The 18,158-nt window shown below is 40.9% G+C and overlaps 1 protein-coding gene across 1 annotated transcript in view; it reads right to left on the bottom strand.

Moving 5' to 3' along the window:
• Positions 1 to 349: 349 nt before the first annotated feature.
• The window catches only part of LOC145408037 (uncharacterized), a 226,514-nt gene continuing 208,705 nt past the window's right edge, over positions 350 to 18,158 (bottom strand). The window contains exons 6-7 of the mRNA XM_080278836.1: positions 3,124 to 3,256; positions 350 to 921 (exon numbers count right to left, since the gene is read on the bottom strand). Coding sequence (XP_080134962.1) covers positions 350 to 921; positions 3,124 to 3,256 — 705 coding nt within the window. The remainder of the gene's footprint in view (positions 922 to 3,123; positions 3,257 to 18,158) is intronic.

Here is an 18,158-nt window from a genome sequence, read left to right as displayed (position 1 = left end):
CAGTATGGGTTTGTGGAGAGGGTCTGTCTCTTGCTGATGCTCGCCTACCCGTAAACTTATCTATTTTTATTGTCTAGACGGGGTGGAGAGAGAGAGAGAGAGAGAGAGAGAGAGAGAGAGAGAGAGAGAGAGAGAATATTCACTAAAAGATAAGTGAAACTTTGATGCAGCATACTGTGGTGGATGTGTGTGTGTGAGAGAGAGAGAGAGAGAGAACAGTAAAATGAAACTTTGATGCTCTTCTCTGCGGTGGATGAAGTGTCTGTGTTAATCTAAATGTACACGGACCCAGCATCTGAAATTCCAACTGAGTCCCGTCTAACATCTCATCTCTGCAATTAAAACGTCTCTAGTGGGTGCGTCTGGGTGTTGCTGTGTGGATGTGGAGCTGGGTGGGGTGGGAGTGGAGGTGGGTGGAATTGTGCGAGGGTTTACACAAGCTCCACATCCCCACCTGATCATTAACTACACCTGTCCTCTTCCCACCTGCCCCACGTACCCCTATACCTTGCTTACCTGCCACTTCACGTACCATACTCTCTCGTGCCTCGCCTCCCTCGTGCAAGAGAACTACTTCGCACACCAATACGCCTGCCTCACAGACACCCACACGTGCCTCACACATCGCCACACCTGCCTTGCATACCACACCTGTGTCCTTTCTCCTCATTTCCCTCACTACTTCCCCACGCGTATCCGAGACTTGCAATACTTCCTTGTCCTCCTCCACCTCCAGGTCACTTCCCGAGGTGCGGCAGTGTCCTGGGAACGTCGCTGCTGGGGGATGTGCCACTGTCCTTCGTCCCCTGGTCCCCGAGAATGCCAGCGCCAGTAAGGTAAGTGCCAGAACCAGTAGGAGGGAAGTGGGGTTTAGTGCCTGGCTGGAGGATTCCCCATGTTGCATCGCCGCTGGGTATTCTCCTGAGGGAAAGGTCTCACTAGAAGTACTGCGCCGTGTGTGTGTGTGTGTGTGTGTGTGTGTGTGTGTGTGTGTGTGTGTGTGTGTGTGTGTGTGTGTGTGTGTGTGTGTGTGTGTGTGTGTGTGTGTGTGTGTGTGTGTGTGAGAGAGAGAGAGAGAGAGAGAGTTTTGGCAGTGGGTGTTCACATGTGTTTGTTTTTTACGTGTATGTTTGGATGTAATTGGATCTTTGTGTGTGTGTGTGTGTGTGTGTGTGTGTGTGTGTGTGTGTATCACTATTCATTAAGTTGCATCGAACAAAGGCAAGCTGTTTGATGTTATCCAGTCTGTTTTTACTAAACACACTAATTGGCCAAGACTTACAATACATCATCACAGTACTCCAGTATTCTCGTGCCTCGCTTGCATTGCAATCTTTATCATAACAAACAACATACTATTCTTTTGTTTCTATCTCTGCTACTTTTGACTCTTTGTGCAGTTTCTCTGTTCATACTTACTGTTCTCTTGTTTCTGTTTCTGCTGTTTTTGACTATGCAATTTCTCTGTTCATACTGTAGCCCACCACTCACCATCACACCACATCACACCACACCACACCACCGCATCCTCCTACTGTGACTTCACCTACTGTACTTGCTGTTTGCTCATGACACACTATTCTACACTCACCACACACCCACTATTCATCGTTCAGTATCTTCCTTTCACCACTCGTTACTATTCACTTGTTCATTTCTGTTCCTACTCGGCACACACAATGATTTTGCAGCCTTTGAGTATTTCTTTCTTTTTTTGCGTAAAGATAAAGCTGCACACCTATTACATACGACCATCTTTAAAAAAACCAGCACTTAACACTCACCACTCATCATACAGTACCCATCTTTCAACACATCCATGATCTGATGCCTGTTGTTCTCCATTCTTCACTTCCCACTAACCTCTCACGACTCCTCACTCTACAGACACCTCTCACCACTCATCACTTTGCAGACATCTATCACTACTCATTACTTTACATTCACCTTTCACCACTTTACATTTACCGCTCACTGCTCGCCACTCATCACTTTACAGTCACCTTTCACTATTCAAAACTCGTCACTTTATAATCGCCTCTCACCACTCATAACGTAACACTAACCTCTCACCACTCGTTATTTTAAAGTCACCTCTCCCCACTCCCCACTCATCGCTATACAGTCATCTCTCACCACTCACCATTCATCACTTACTGTCTGGCTACTTGTCGTTCGTCAGTGACAGTAATTACCAATGCGTATCGCTCATCGTCAACGTCACCCATTACTAACACTGTTTATGACCACTCGCTGAAAATTCATCTCTGTCACCTCTAGTTCATCACTTATCTCTGCCATCCACCCTCACCACTCTCTCTAAATCACTCTTTGTCATCACACTTACACCTCTTTCGCCCCCTTTCACCACCACACTTACACCCCACCACACCACCAACACTATACACATCAGTGTTCCCACCACACTTGTACCACACTCATATCAACCTCAACCCGCACCTTCTTCCACATTACTCCTTCACCACACTTTCTTCACACCACCCTTTCTCATCAGACAACCCTTTCTCCCCACACACTCAGTACCATTACAACGTCCACACTTTTCCCATCACCTCATCACTTCCCCATCTCGTCACCATCTTTCACCGCACTTCACCACATCTCTCATTCACCACACTTTCAGCACCACCATTTCTTTCCACGTTTTCACCGCTTCAACACAACTTCATCGCTACATCACACCATCCACACTCTCCATGTCACCTCTCTTACGACCGCTTCTCACCACACCAGACCACACTACACCACACACACTCCACAGTACCACACTCACCCTACCGCAGCTCCCACACCATCCACGCTCCACATCTCGTTTCTCACCCACCCCGTCACAATACCTCCACCATACTTACTATACCGCACTACACACCACATAACATCATCCTCAATCTCCCCATCAAATGTTTTACCGCCCGCTCTCACAGTGCTTTCATAACATCCCTCCACCTCTCACCACACTTCAACATTCACACACCACACTTCCACCACATCACCACCTCTTACCACCGCCCTTAAAACCCTCTACCGCACCCTACACTACACCACACCACACCCACACCATACCACACACTCCTCATCACCACTATTCCCACTCCTTCTCACCATTTAGGACATGCACGAGGATAGATGCAGGCTTGGTGTTGGAGGGTGCGCATGTGTAGTTACCGGAGTGCATTCTGGTAGCGCTGGTCACCATGAGCACGCTTGTGTGTTCGTCGCTCTCCACCACCACACTCTGAAATACCATAGACACGTGTAGCAGTCAGTGGAGGGCTTATAGATTTTTTATTATTAGTACTACAGTGTAAATAGTCTAAGTTAAACGAATCATCCCTGCAAAAGTTACCATTATTTTTCTGTTTCTCTCTCTCCACTATTACACTCTGAAAAACATCGATGCTTAGATACAGTCAGGGCAAGGTTTTTGGAGCGATTCATTTATTACTCGTCTAAACAGTATGAATTTAACAGTTCATTACAGCAAAGTTTATCACCATTAGGCTTGCTTTTCATCGCACTCCACCACCACACCCTGACACACAAAGGACATGGATATAGGTCAGTGGTGCTGGTTTTATAGGACGGGTTATAATTAGAGGTCATTATATAGAGGTTAAATAGGTGTTATTGCACAGAGAACCATCAGTATGCTTGTATGTTCGCCGCTTTAAACCGTCATAAACAGATACACAATATGCAGGTAACTTTTGTAGGCTATTATTAGGTTCGATAGGAGGGAATAATTGTAGCCTTCATAGCGTAGGGCACACGGGTCACAGGTTGCTATCAGTACGCTTGTTTGTTAGTTAGTATTCACAAGGACACTCTGAAATACCAGATGTAGGTATATGTAGCAGGGTATTATGGTAGGTTATAGGTATAGGATTTATGGAAGTAGGGTATTATGGTAGGTTATAGGTGTAGGATTTATAGAAGTAGGATATTATGGTAGGTTATAGGTATAGGATTTATAGAAGTAGGATATTATGGTAGGTTATAGGTGTAGGATTTATGGAAGTAGGGTATTATGGTAGGTTATAGGTGTAGGATTTATAGAAGTAGAGTATTATGGTAGTTTATAAGTGTAGGATTTATGGAAGTAGGATATTGTGGTAGGTTATAGATGTAGGGGTTATAGAAGTAGGATATTATGGTAGGTTGTAGGTGTAGGGCTTATAGAAGTAATGTATTATGGTAGGTTATAGGTGTAGGATTTAAAGAAGTAGGGTATTATGGTAGGTTATAGGTGTAGGATTTATAGAAGTAGGGTATTATGGTAAGTTATAGGTGTAGGATTTATAGAAGGGGGTATCGTTGTAGTTTTCAGAGTTTAGGTTACTGTATACAGGTCGTCATTAAAGGTCGTCACGGGAGAGGTTATGTATGGTTTCGTGTAGTCACTAAATAAAATCACTGTACAGGTTATTGCAAATCGCCACAACATTCGTCGTCACAGCACAGGTCATCACATCACCGCAAGATTCATCACATCACAGCACAGGTCATCACATCACAGAAGAGGTCATCACACACAGCACAGTTCATCACACCACAGAAGAGGTCATCACATCACAGCAGTCATCATCACATCACAGCACACGTCATCACATCGCATCACGTCGTACCACACCACACCACCTGCCATCACATCACAACAGAGGTTATCACACCACACATCACATCACGACAAAGGTCATCACAGCACACGTCATCACATCACAACACGGTCATAAAGTGCTTGGCTGGTACGATGTCAGTTTCCACTTTTTTTTTTTTTTTTTTCCAGATTTGGAGCTGGGGGCGTCAGTATGTATTCGCTTTTATTTGTTTCGTCCGATGTATACAAATACAGTACCGGTATTCTCTTTTTATTTGTCGTGTATTTGTCCTGTATAGATAGCTTTTTCTGCAGCAACATGTCGCCTGTGGTTTACGTGTTAGGGCACGTCCACTCGTGTGCTGAAACAAGTTCCTGGCAACATGTAAACAACACAGTAACGAACAAGCTGCAAATATGCTGGGAACAGCAGCTTCCAGATCATGTTGGCGAAATCATGATGAAGTCTCTGCTGCCTAGTATGGACACACTTATCCCATCATCTCTGCTGCCAACAGGTTTAAAACTACACTGTAACATGTTTGCATACATCTGTCCAGATACTGCTACATACATGTATCCAAACACGTTGCCAGCTGTGTTGTCAACACATGTTCGAGTACACTCGTGGACGCGCATTTAGTTATTTCTCTGTGTCGGGGTAGCTTAAAAGATTATATATGTGCCAAGAAACTTTAATCAGGTAACTTTATCGATAGATACAGTGGCCTTATTCGAGGATAATGGTTAATTCTTCAGTACGATGAGGTCTCGTGCCGTTTATTCTTGGTATCTCCAGACGATTTTAATCAGCCAAAGAAATATGTCAAACTAAATGGGTTCAAAGTCTCTCCAGACCTGCCTAACATTGCTTTGAAAGTAGCAAGAATGTAATGAAATCTAGGTCAGCGGAGTGAAGTGATTACGCTATGGAACCAGCGTAACTTAATGAATCCGCAGCACAACAGAGGTAGAAAGGTGGAAAGGTAGAAGCACCTTATCATTCATGAGATGAAGGGGTATCAGGGTAGCCATTTTAGTCAGTTTTGAAGGATAAGTCATACTCCACCATTAGGGCAGGTTGGAAATAGAACTGGAATTAACAAAACAACACTCGAACGTTCAACTGCGTGATCATGAAGCTACCGGACTGGCAAATATAGTGTGTGTTATTGTTGTAAAATTATATAGCGCGAGTAAAAACAATGGCTTTAGAGTCTGTTATTGTTATCGAGTTAAATGGCGTAAATAGAAATCATCGTTTTATGAGTTACCAATGTGTATTATAGTGAAGGGAGGTATTGTTGCTGTCATTAACTGTGAAATCAGAGCTGCATGAATATTGAATCCTATTATTGAACTACTGGTACTTCATATCAGTCATTGGGTTGTAAGTGATGTAAGCGGTTAATTTGGTGGCACTGGAGGTGGAGTTATTATGTGCATTAGCTGAACAGACGAGCTAATGGGCGTCTGCGAGCCAGGTTTCTGTAGCATGTTGGTCACTCGTGCTCAGGGTATGACACACTTTGAACATTTTGCATTGTTCTTTAATTGCAGATTTTACTGGTCCACTCCCAGATTATTATCTTTAACTAATTTGCGTATGTTGTTCCGATGTTTCTGTACAGCCTTGGATATTGTCGTTCAGTCGTAGATAACAACAATATGCATACCCGAAATATATCCAAGTGAATAAAGAAGTAACGACTCCAACTGTTTCGTAATACCTGGAGCGCACCTTGGTAAATATCCAGGTGAATAAAACAGTAATGATCAGATTAGTTCGTAATACCGGGATCACCCAAAGAGGAAAGAATACTTCCCCAGTATCCATGCATGATTGTCGTAAGAGGCGACTAAAAAGGGCCATTTTGTCCCCGGTCTTACTCTTCTTACTCCCCTCTTCTCTTTTGTCCTACCTTTCTTCTTGATATTTCCGTGTTTCGTCCGGCCTTTATTTCCCTCAACTCACAGTGCCGTATAGTCTTACAATGGGTTGGTGCTAATTCTTCGTTATTCTTTCCTTCCTTCCGTGGTGTTTTTACATGCCTAATACGGCGGACCATTAGGGAGTAAGTCTTGCTGCTCCTCTGCTGGTGCACAAGGCCTGGAGCACCTTTAGAGTACCTGTTGATTTCCAAACCCTTTCAGCATGAGAACGTCTTTATTTTAGTCTTGTTGTCTTCGGATAATCTTATTGTGTTGAGGACAGATTACTGACTGGAAGGGTTAGGTGTAGCATCCAGTAACCCTTTCACAGTGTTCCTAAATTGTGTGTGATTATCTTGAAGGAGAAAAAAAAAAAAACTAAGATGTGATGTCCTCTTGATGGTTGTTTACACTTTGATCCGGTGACATACTGTATTCATTTATTGCTGCCTCCAGACGATTTCATTCAGCTTGGAAAGAACAAATATTAATGAAGGTGGCGATGGAGGCTAAATCTCCCCCGCATATTTCGAAAAGTCATCCTTAAGTTGAAAAAAAAAAATCGTCTGGAGTTAGAAAGAATAGAGTATATACCCTTGAATAAAATCACTTGGGTGTATCAAAACGAAAACTAAATTACGACCTCCCGATGATGAAGAAAAATTTAAAAACAAAAAAAGTGGACGAGGCGATTTTTGGCATCCTCCCCCCAGCCTCGCTCCACTCTCGCCCCCCCTCGCCCTCCCGATTGGCAACACTAACTGCACCTTAATAACCAACTCATTAATTAGATAACCAGGTGTGTTATTAAAGGTGCAAATATACTGGCTGATGGAAAGTTCTCTAATTATTTCCAGTTAAGGACAGTTATGATGTGTGATATAGAAATTGTTGGATGTGAGGATGGATCTCTCTCTCTCTCTCTCTCTCTCTCTCTCTCTCTCTCTCTCTCACACACACACACACACACACACACACACACACACACACACACACACACACACACACACACACACACACACACACACACGACCATCAAGTGATCCTGACCGAACCGGTGAATTACACACATACATCCTTGTCCTTAAACTCCGTCTTTACCTATGTCTCTCACTCCCTTAGACTTCTTTCGTCAATCTTTCGCCTCGTTTCACATCATCCCTTTTCATTCTCGCCTTTCCTCCTCCTCCCCCCCTCCTCCTCCTCCCCCCCTCCTCCTCCTCCTCCTCCTCCTCCTCCTCCTCACCATTCCCTCCCCATTCCCGCATATCACCTCTGTAACCTGCATTTAATTATTCCAAGCTTAATATTCGGTTCACGTAACTGCCCAGGTAAAATGTACACGTTGACCAAAGTAGCACACACGTTTTATTTATTTATTTATTTATTTAACTTTTTACCCCTTGGACTATTTTTGAGGCGGGTAAAAACAGGGGACTATAAATATCACTCGTGCTTTTGTTGTGGTCGATGGTGAGGGGAATTATAAACCCTGTCGTCTTTTGGTTTTGATTGCTGTTGTCGGTGTTGTTACTGGTGTTTTTGATATTATTATTATTATTATTATTGTTATTATTATCATTATTACCTCGAGGAGTGTCATTCATTTGGGAGGACACTTTGAACTTAATAAATTAAGAATTTCCTCAATCCCTCCAATAAGGGATCGTGTTGCCGGTTTTGGTAATTGTGGTCGTTTGTCTTTGTCAGTCCCTATATAGTCCACTGCAAAACTGGATCTTCATCACTGAGAGGGAGGCTGATAGCTAGAAATAACTCATCCCCATGCTGGATAAGCACAAATCACGAAGAAGTGTCAATTGGAGATGTGCTTGTGAATGTCAAAGCAAGTTCGTAAAGTGTGCTTGTGCCAGTTCGTAATGGATAAACGTTAAAATTATGTATATATCACCGAAATATGTAAGTTTTAAAGTTTATATGTGTCACCGCAAAGTATAAGTGTTAGAAGTTTGGATATATCAACGAAATGGATAAGTGTTTTAAGCTGTGTGAATCAGCAAAACCTATTACAGTTAAGTTTTTTAAGTTGTATGAATCAGCGAAACTTATAAGTGTTAAAGAAATGTGTGTCAGCGAAAAACGTGTGAAAAGTGGGCAAGTGTTTAGTCTGTATGTATCAGCAGATTGGATAAGTGTTAAAGTCTATGTGTACCATAAATAAGTGTTAAAAATCTGTGTGTGTCACCGAAATGGATGTGTTAATGCTTGTATGTGTCAGCGAAATGTATAGGTGTTAAGTCTGAATATATATACGAGTATATATCATCAAAATGGATATGTGTTAATTGTATGTATATGGATATTTACTGTTAATCAGTGCATGTGTATCAGAGAAATAGGTAAGTGTTTAAAGTGTGTATGTATTATAGATGAATGTTGATATCTATGTATCACCAAAATGAATGTGTAAAAAATCTGTATGTGTCCTGAATAAGTGCTAACAATCAGTACATATTTGTCAGAGAAATAGGTAAGTGTTAGTGTGTGTGTGTGTCATGGAAATTGAGGCAACGGGGTACGATTGTGTGTTTGCGTATGAAAGGACGTCCAGCCAACACTCACTTTATTTGTCCACTGTGTTTGAGTGTGGAAGTTTGGTACAGGACAGCGCGGAACGGGAGGCGAATACGGTAACACTGAGCCACTTAGGATGTCGTGGTGCTTGTGCGGTGAGGGTGGTTGAGAGTGTGGTAGTTGGTGTGGCTCTGGTGATTTTAATGTAAGATGTGGTCAGTAACTTATATCGTGACCTACAATCACTGATAACCTTATGGGTAAATTACGAGGGAGATCATTTTTACACAAGATATTCAGTAATGGTAGCTCTATGAAGGTTGAGATTTGGACTCATATTGTTGTAAGAATTTTTCATCTAGAATAATTCACCTATATGTCTTGTCCCATACCATTTCCTTCACTCCCTGTAGTTTAGGTAGTTACTGTATTTGTGGTAGGTGTTGGTGTTGTGGTGGCAAGCGTTATGGTAGGAGGTGTGGCAGTGCGGGTGGTGTTGGAAGTGAAAGTTGTTGGGATGGTGGTAGCTGCTTGTGTTGGTTGGAATGGAGGTTGTGGTGGTAGGTGTGGTTGTGGTGGTAGGTGTGGTAGTTTAGTTGGTGGTTTTTCCAGGGTAGGCTAGGTAAGGCAGGCGTTGTGGTAGGAAGTGTGGTAGTGAGTGTGGTATTGGAAGTGAAAGTTGTTGGGATGGTGGTAGTTGCTTGGTGTGTGTTGGTTGGAGTGGTAGTTGAGGTGGTGTGGTTATGACAGTAGTTTTAATGGTACTTGTGGAGAGAGCAGTTGGCGTTGTTGTGGGTAGGTGTGTGGGTGTGGGTGTGGGTTTTTGGGTTTTGTTGCGAATATTGTGGATGAGATGGTAGTTGCGGATGAGAAGATTGTGGATGAGATGGTAGTTTTAGATAAAATTATGGATGAGATGGTAGTTGTAGAAAAGAAGACTGTGGATGAGATGATAGTTGTAGATAAGAAGATTGTAGATGAGATGGTAGTTGCAGATAAGAGGACTGTGGATGAGATGGTGGTGGTTGATAAATTTGTGGATGAGGTGGTAGTTGTAGATAAGAAGACTGTGGATGAGGTGGTAGTGGTAGATAAGATTGTGGATGTGATGGTAGTTGTAGATAAGAAGAATATGGTTGAGATGATAGTTGTAGATGCTGGTAATAAAATTTTTTAAAGAGTATTTTTTAAAGTTGAGTTGTAAATGAACAGAACTTTCCTTTTATGAACATGGGGGAGAAGTCAGAATATGAACACTATCTCCATTTATTAATTTATGTCTGTCTATGTCTATTTTTTTTTTTTTTTTTTTTTATGTTACGAATATTGTCAGGTGGTGTAGACTGCTTCAGCGCTCGTTTCTATCGGTAATCGTGGCAGGCTGCGTTCTAAGTAGACGTAATTCTGTTTTAGTGGGTGTTTTCGATCGGAACACAAAAATCAGGAGACCATTTTGCGAACCGAATTTTTAAAGCCTGAGCAGAATGAGAAGGCTGGACACACACACACACACACACACACACACACACACACACACACACACACACACACACACACACACACACACACACACACACACACACACACACACACACACACACACACACACACACACACACACACACACACACACACACACACACACACACACGGCTTCTACACCTGTGGCTTATCCGTATTTCTCTCTCTCTCTCTCTCTCTCTCTCTCTCTCTCTCACACACACACACACACACACACACACACACACAGCTTTGTACCCTGTCCCACCACGGCGTCTTACACATATCTACGCGACATACTCTATTGAATACTTACTCTTTACATTGCATTCCTGGCCCAGACGATGCTAGTAGTGAAGATGGTTGTGTGAGGGAGGTGACTGTAGTGATAATGGTGGTTGTAGTGGTTGTTATAATGGTAGTTAGGGTGGTAGTTATGATGGTAGTGATAGTTGGAGTGAAAGTTATAGTAGTAGTTATAGTGGAAGTTATAGTAGTAGTTATAGTGGCAGTGATACCGTCAGTAGTAGTTATAATAAGGGGTGGTGATTAGAGACGATTGTTGTTGTGGTTGTAGCATTGGTTGTAGTTGTAGTTAGGGTGATGGTTGTTCTTGTAGTAGTAATTGTTGTAGTAGTGAATCGTAGTGGTAGACGTTTTTGTAGAAGCAGCGATATTAGTTGTAAAAATTGTAGTAGTAGTAGTAGTTGTTGTTGTTGTTGTTGTTGTTGTTGCTGTTGTTGTTGTTGTTGCTGTTGTTGTTGTTGTTGCTGTTGTTTTTGGTGGGCTGAACATAATGATTAAATCTCGTCTCTCCCTCCATCAACTCCGTACCGTATCTCATCATCCGCTGGCCATTCTCATTACCCCCCCCCTCTCTCTCTCTCTCTCTCTCACACCAAATATTCAATGAGTGACTTCCAGATGTCTTCAGAACCTCAGAGTATTACGAAAGAGAGAGAGAGAGAGAGAGGATAAAAACTCATCTGTTATAATGAGGTACCAGAATGTTAATGAGCAAAAACGAGATGTGTTGATTAAGTCGCGTGTGATGTTTTAAGTTCATTTATTAAAAGCTAATTTTTTAAAGCTAGCCAATTTGTTAAAAGCTACCTGATTCATTCAAAGCTAACAAATTTGAAAGCTAAGCAGTTTTATTATTATTATTATTTTTCATAGTAACCTTTTCTCTTCTGTTTTTGATGAAATGAGAAGCTCCTAGCTGTGAAAAGCTTACACACACACACACACACACACACACACACACACACACACACACACACACACACACACACACACACACACTCTCTCTCTCTCTCTCTCTCTCTCTCTCTCTCTCTCTCTCTCTAATATTGGTAAATCCAGGAATCTATTTAAGTTGTCACCAGACGATTTTCTTCAGCCAAGAGTAATCCTAGTAGTGGAAAATGGAGTTCAAAGTTCATCAGTTCAGTAAAATGTTCTGTAGTGTTTATTGAGTTCATTAACCCTTTGAACCCGGTTGTGTAATATCATGGTTTACCCTTGCTACCTTCAGACGATTTTCTTGAGCTTGTGGAAGACCTCTCGAAGTGAAGGGGTAACTGAAGGCTGTATCTGTTATCTCCTCAGTTCAGAAAGTAGAAGGTAGAAAGGTAGATTAAATAGACAGGTGGTAAAGATATAGCGCAAAATGCGTCCTGGGAGTGAAGGGGTTAGCTATTTCACTACGAGGTCGCTTCCAAGGTTAGCCCCTTCAGGGCCATGGCGTCTTCTTCGTTCGTACCACTTCAAGACCAGTGAATTCAATGCAGGAGAGACTTTTCTTATTTTTTACCTCGTACTGAATGTTTTAAAGGGAGACACTATCTAACACCTCCTTCTCGAAAGGTCTCATGTCAGTCGAATATATATATATATATATATATATATATATATATATATATATATATATATATATATATATATATATATATATATATATATTATTTCTGGTGACAGAACGAATAGAATGATCAAGTGTTATTGTGTAGAATTGGCTTATGAAATCGTGTTAGAGAGAGAGAGGAAATTCGTCATGGTACTGTAGATTTTTGCACCCTGTCAGTGCATAGTGTAATTCCACTTTAACTTGGAGATTTTCATCTTCTTGGATAACTGCTGGGCCATATCATTCTATCTATCTATCTGTATCTATATGTCTGTCTATCTGTGACTATATATCTATCTCTCTATCTGTTCTAGGACACCCTGTATATTCTGTGTATGTTTATTTCCATCTCCATTTTTCCTGCTTCCATTGTTATAATATGTCTAACTAAACCGCTTCTGTATCATATAACTCACTTTAGCAGCGGTATATCACACTTTACACTCATTAACAACCTCCATACCTTACACGAGTTAATTAAGCTTGTTAATAATTCAGTTTAATCAGGCAATAAATATCCCATTGTCCACACACAGTGCATTTATATATAACTTCCAGTGCGCCGTACTCCTGATTTTGACCCCTTCAATACGAGGACGAGATTTTTGTTTTGTACGTGCTATTAACTGATGACTTTATTTAGCTTTGGAGAAATTTTTTGAAGTGGAGAAGCCAGATATTGAATTTATTAAACAAGAGTTCATTCAGACGCTGATTAAAGAGGCAGGAGGTAGCGAGAAGACAAATACTACGTTGTCTTAGTGAAGCAGTTAGGTGTGTGATACAGGAACGTTATATGTTAAATTTGTCAGACGTATTTCTCAGCCTAGGAGAGTTACCCTGATCTTTAAAGGGGTTAGCGAAGACTCTATGTTGGAAAAGACTCTCCTACGCAGAATGAAATCGTCTGGAGGGAACAGGAATAAATCATTTAAAGATATCGTCCTCTTTTTGGGAGTCCGGGTGTAATAAATCATTTGGAGATAGCAGGACTCAGGTGAAAAAGATATCACCTGTATCAAGAAGTGGCTTAGCTGCATACCACATTACCTCGTTCACCTCTCCAGTCAACAGTTCTAAATTAACCGGGCTACAGCTTCAGATACCGCTGCTCTAATTAGCATCGATTAATTAACTGCCAGTACTTCCCAAGGCACGTACCTAACATAATTAATTTTGGCCAGTACTATCACTTAACAGAATGCATTACTTATTATACTTCACCTCTTCAGCGCTATGGTGTCTTGTTTTATCGTATTATTTCTTCTGTCAGACGATTTTTTTTTTATTATTTAGGACAACCCCCCTGATAGTGAAGGGATAAACGATAGCTGTATTCAACGCCTTTAATTCGGAAAGTGTCGTCTGAGCGGAATATTATTTTGAGAGGGTAAAAATAATAAAAAGTAAACGTATTGAAAGATTTATTGCCTGAGTCATTTAAGCTGAGGAGAATCGTCTGGATGTAGTGGAGATAAGAAAATAATCGTATCAAAGGCTTTTCGTAGCTTGAGTATTTTAAGCTGAGAAAAGTCGTCTGGAGATAGTTGAAATATTAAAACATTGATCGTGTTGAAGAGTTTAATAAGCATATGTCACATGTAAGCTGAGTAAAATCGTCTGAAAAGAGTAAAATAATAAAAGTTACCGTATGTAAGGGTTTAATTACTTTGAATATCTATTAAGCTGAGAAAAATCGTCTGAAGAGAATAAAAGTCACCATATCTAAGGGCATAATTATTTTGAATCTTTTAAGCTGAGAAAAATCGTCTGAATAGTGAATATTGAAAAAAAAACACTATCGAGGGATTTGAATACCTTATGTCCTTCCTAAGATGAGTAAAATCGTCTGGAGATAATGGAGATTTAAAAAAAACACTATGGAAGGGTTTACTAAGCTTGAGAGTCTTAAGCTAAATATCATCGTCTGGAGATAACAGAAAAAAAGTGACCATATTGAAATTCGTAACTAAGTTTTATCCATACCTTTTATTTCGCATTTTTTTTTTCCATTAAACATCTCTACAGCCACGACAAAGCTTTTATTAACTTTATTACGGTAGGAATAAATTTAACATAGTGATTTGTTAGGTTAGGCGTAATGGCCAAGTTAACGATCTTTCTTTAGCAGATACCATAGGCAAGACGTTTCTCTCTCTCTCTCTCTCTCTCTCTCTCTCTCTCTCTCTCTCTCTCTCTCTCTCTCTCTCTCTCTCGGTACTAATTAACTTTAATGAACTTTGGGATTAGGCGTCTTCAAGTAGATAGATTGGCCGGTCTGTCGGTCGGTAGGTAAGCAGGTAGGTAGGTAGAGAGAGAGAGAGAGAGCATTAAATTATAGTGCCAGTGCAGATAGTTAAGTAGAGAATGTTAAATAATTCTGTATTAAATAGTGTATGTTAAATTGCAGTGCCTCTGGACTTGCCAACTTGAAGAGTAACTATTTGCCGCTGTTTTCTAAGTATTTGATGCTAGAAGTTCCGTAAGTGGAATGTGTTAACTATATTTTTACCTGTTTAGTTTGGTGATTAGCTTTCCCTCCCACCTACCTACCTACCTACCTGCCTGCCTGCCTGCCTGCCTGTCTGTCTGTCTATCTATGTATTTTTCTGTGGAATGTGTTAACTATAATTTTTACCTGTACTGTTTGGTGTTGTGTTTTGCCACCTACCTACCAGCCAGCCTACCTGCCGCTCTGCCTATCTACTGTATCTATCTGTCTCTCTGTCTGTCTCTCTGTCTGTCAGTCTTTCTATCTATCTATCTGGAATGGGTTAACTATATTTTTTACTTGTAAAGTTTGGTAATGTATTTTCCCACCTACCTACCTACCTACCTACCTACCTTTCTATCTATGTATCTGTCTATCTATCTATCTATGTATCTGTCTGTCTCTGTCTGTCTATTTCTCTATCTCTGTGTCTATTTTGTAGGGCCAAACGTATCCGAGGGCACTTTAGAGGAAAGCCAGAAAAGGTTACAAAATGGAAATATCAGTCCGGTCGTTCAACTTGTCAGGGATCATTTCTGTTCATTTTTTCCATCTTGTTTTTCGTGTTTTTTTTTTTTTTTTCAGTTTTTGCCAGTCCATACCCCCATCAGTACCAATATAAAATAGTTACTGGCTGCCCTTTTTTTTTTTTTTTTTTTTTTTTTTCATATAATTTTGCTTTGATCAGGAATGGCTTTCATTTACGTGCATCAATTTTCCCTCCATGTACGTGCTTGATTTTTCCTTTCATTTACGTGCATAATTTTCTTTTCATATAAATGTATGATTTTGCCGTACCGATATGCGCCTCTCCACTCCCCCCTCGCACCGGAAGTGATGCGCCGCTGCTGCCGTCGTCACTGCAGCTGGTGCGAAAAACTGTTTTTTTGCTGCGGGTGTTTATAAAGACACATTTGATCCACTCATGTTTTTTGCTCGTGTGTGTGTGTTTTTTTTTTCTTTTACTTCATGCCTGTGTTCTTTTACTTCGTGACATTTGATAGTTTTATTCAGATGATCATGTTATTATTATTATCATTATTTACTATTATTATTATTATTATTACATATATATGATGATTGTAAACACATATTTGATCGACATTTTTTGCTTGTGTTTTTCTTGAACTTTATACCGTTTTTTATTTACTTCATGTTATTTATTAGTATTACTCGGATATACTGTACTCATATTCCAATCTATTTTTGCTCTTATCAATGCTGCCGTTTCTAACATTTTTTTTCCTACGTCGGACTCTTTGCTACTTAGATATAATTAATCTCAGAGGATAGGAGAGAGAGAGAGAGAGAGAGAGAGAGAGAGAGAGAGAGAGAGAGAGAGAGAGAGAGAGAGAGAGAAATCTGTTTTGATGTTGATTATTCTGTATTCTGATGATGGTCTGTATGAGATTCACCGCAAGACAGGACGTCACTGAGGGAGGGTGATGACCAGATTTAACCCTTACCCATGCTAGCAAAGTACGTTTCTTGAAGGGATGGTATTGAGAGTGGTACATTTAAAGTAGAAGTGTTATAGTGGTTGTGTGTGTGTGTGTGTGTGTGTGTAAGAGCGAGAGAGAGAGAGGGAGGGAGATTTATGTGTTAATTATAATACTACAACTCATTAAAAGTGCTTAAAATACAGCTTGTTTATTAGAGAGAGAGAGAGAGAGAGAGCGAGAGAGAGACGTAATGTAGGTGACAAGAGTTTTCGTAGTCCCTCATCCCCAGCGATTTATGTTGTATATTTTACTTTCGCGTTCTCCTGTATGTTATTTATTTTATTTTATCGACATACTTTGCAACATAAAAAAGGATACTAAGGTGAAATGTACAGAATAAATCGCTAAGGAAGAAGTGTTACGAAATCTGCAAAATCATTGAGAATATGACTTTTGCCACGAGAGACAGAGTAGTAGTAATAGTAATAGTAGTAGTAGTAGTGGTAGTAAATAATAGTAATAGTAGTAGTAGTAGTAGTGGTAATAAGTAATAGTAATAGTAGTAGTAGTAGTAGTAGCGGTAATAAGTAATAGTAATAGTAGTAGTAGTAGTAGTGGTAATAAGTAATAGTATTAGTATTAGTAGTAGTCCACCATCCTCCTTTCTGGGGATAGAGAAATTACTGAGGGACGATTGCATAACCAGGCAGTGGAGCGCATGGTAACATCAGTCCCACCACTCGAAGGCGCCCCTCAGGCAGTGGATTGGCAGGATTACTTTTGAATCAGTCTGTGGGAGCATTAGTCTATTCACCACACGTCCTGGCAGTGCGGTCCGTTAGTCAGCTGTGTCATTAGAGAGAGAGAGAGAGAGAGAGAGGGAGGGAGAGAGGAAAGGGGGAGGGAAGGAGGGGTGAAGAGATGCAAGCAAGATGTGAGGAAACGAGAGAGAGAGAGAGTACATTTTTTTCCACTGGCAAATGTAAATGAAGAAAACACACACATATATATACATAGAAAAGCAGAACATTTTCCCTCGGACAGTATAAAAAGGAAGAAAAATTTTTGCAGGAGTTGAAAAAGAAGTGATGAAGGGGAGGATGAGAGAGGAAGTGAAGAGGTATAAGGGGAGAGAGGAGGTATAAAGGGAGAGAGGGGGACAGGAGGTATAAGGGGAGAGAGCCAGAGAAGAGGTATAAAGGGAGAGAGGGAGAGAGGAGGTATAAAGGGAGAGAGGGGTACAGGAGGTATAAGGGAAGAGAGCCAGAGAAGAGGTATAAAGGGAGAGAGGGAGAGAAGAGATGTAAAGGGAGAGCGGAAGGGTGCAGGAGGATTAGGGATGGACGGCGGTTTAGTTCCCGGAAAGGAGTGGGCGGGAAAAGAAAGAGTAATGAGGCTTGAGGAGAGAGAGGAAAGGAGAGGGAGAATGAAGGAAAGGAGAGGGAGAGAGAAAAGGAAAGAAGAGGGAGAGGGAGGAAGGAAAAGGAGGGGAAGAATTGAAGGAAGGAAAGAAGGGAGGAAGAGGAGAGGAGAAGAATGGAAAAGAGAAGACTGGAAAGAAGGGGGAGCGTCAGGGGAACTGCTTTTAAGAGGATAGAAGAAAATATCGATAAGAAAGAAGAGATAAAGAAGAGAACGAGAGGAACAGCTTGGGTAGGCATAGGAGAGGAGTGGAGGAAGGGAGGTAGATGAATACCAAATAGGAAGAGTTGAAACGCAAAGGGAAAAGAT

This window comes from Coenobita brevimanus, chromosome 75, assembly GCF_032717465.1.
Source record: "Coenobita brevimanus isolate Jiangsu-jjx chromosome 75, ASM3271746v2, whole genome shotgun sequence".
Taxonomy (NCBI): Eukaryota; Metazoa; Arthropoda; class Malacostraca; order Decapoda; family Coenobitidae; genus Coenobita; species Coenobita brevimanus.
This window is presented reverse-complemented; position numbering and strand designations above follow the sequence as displayed.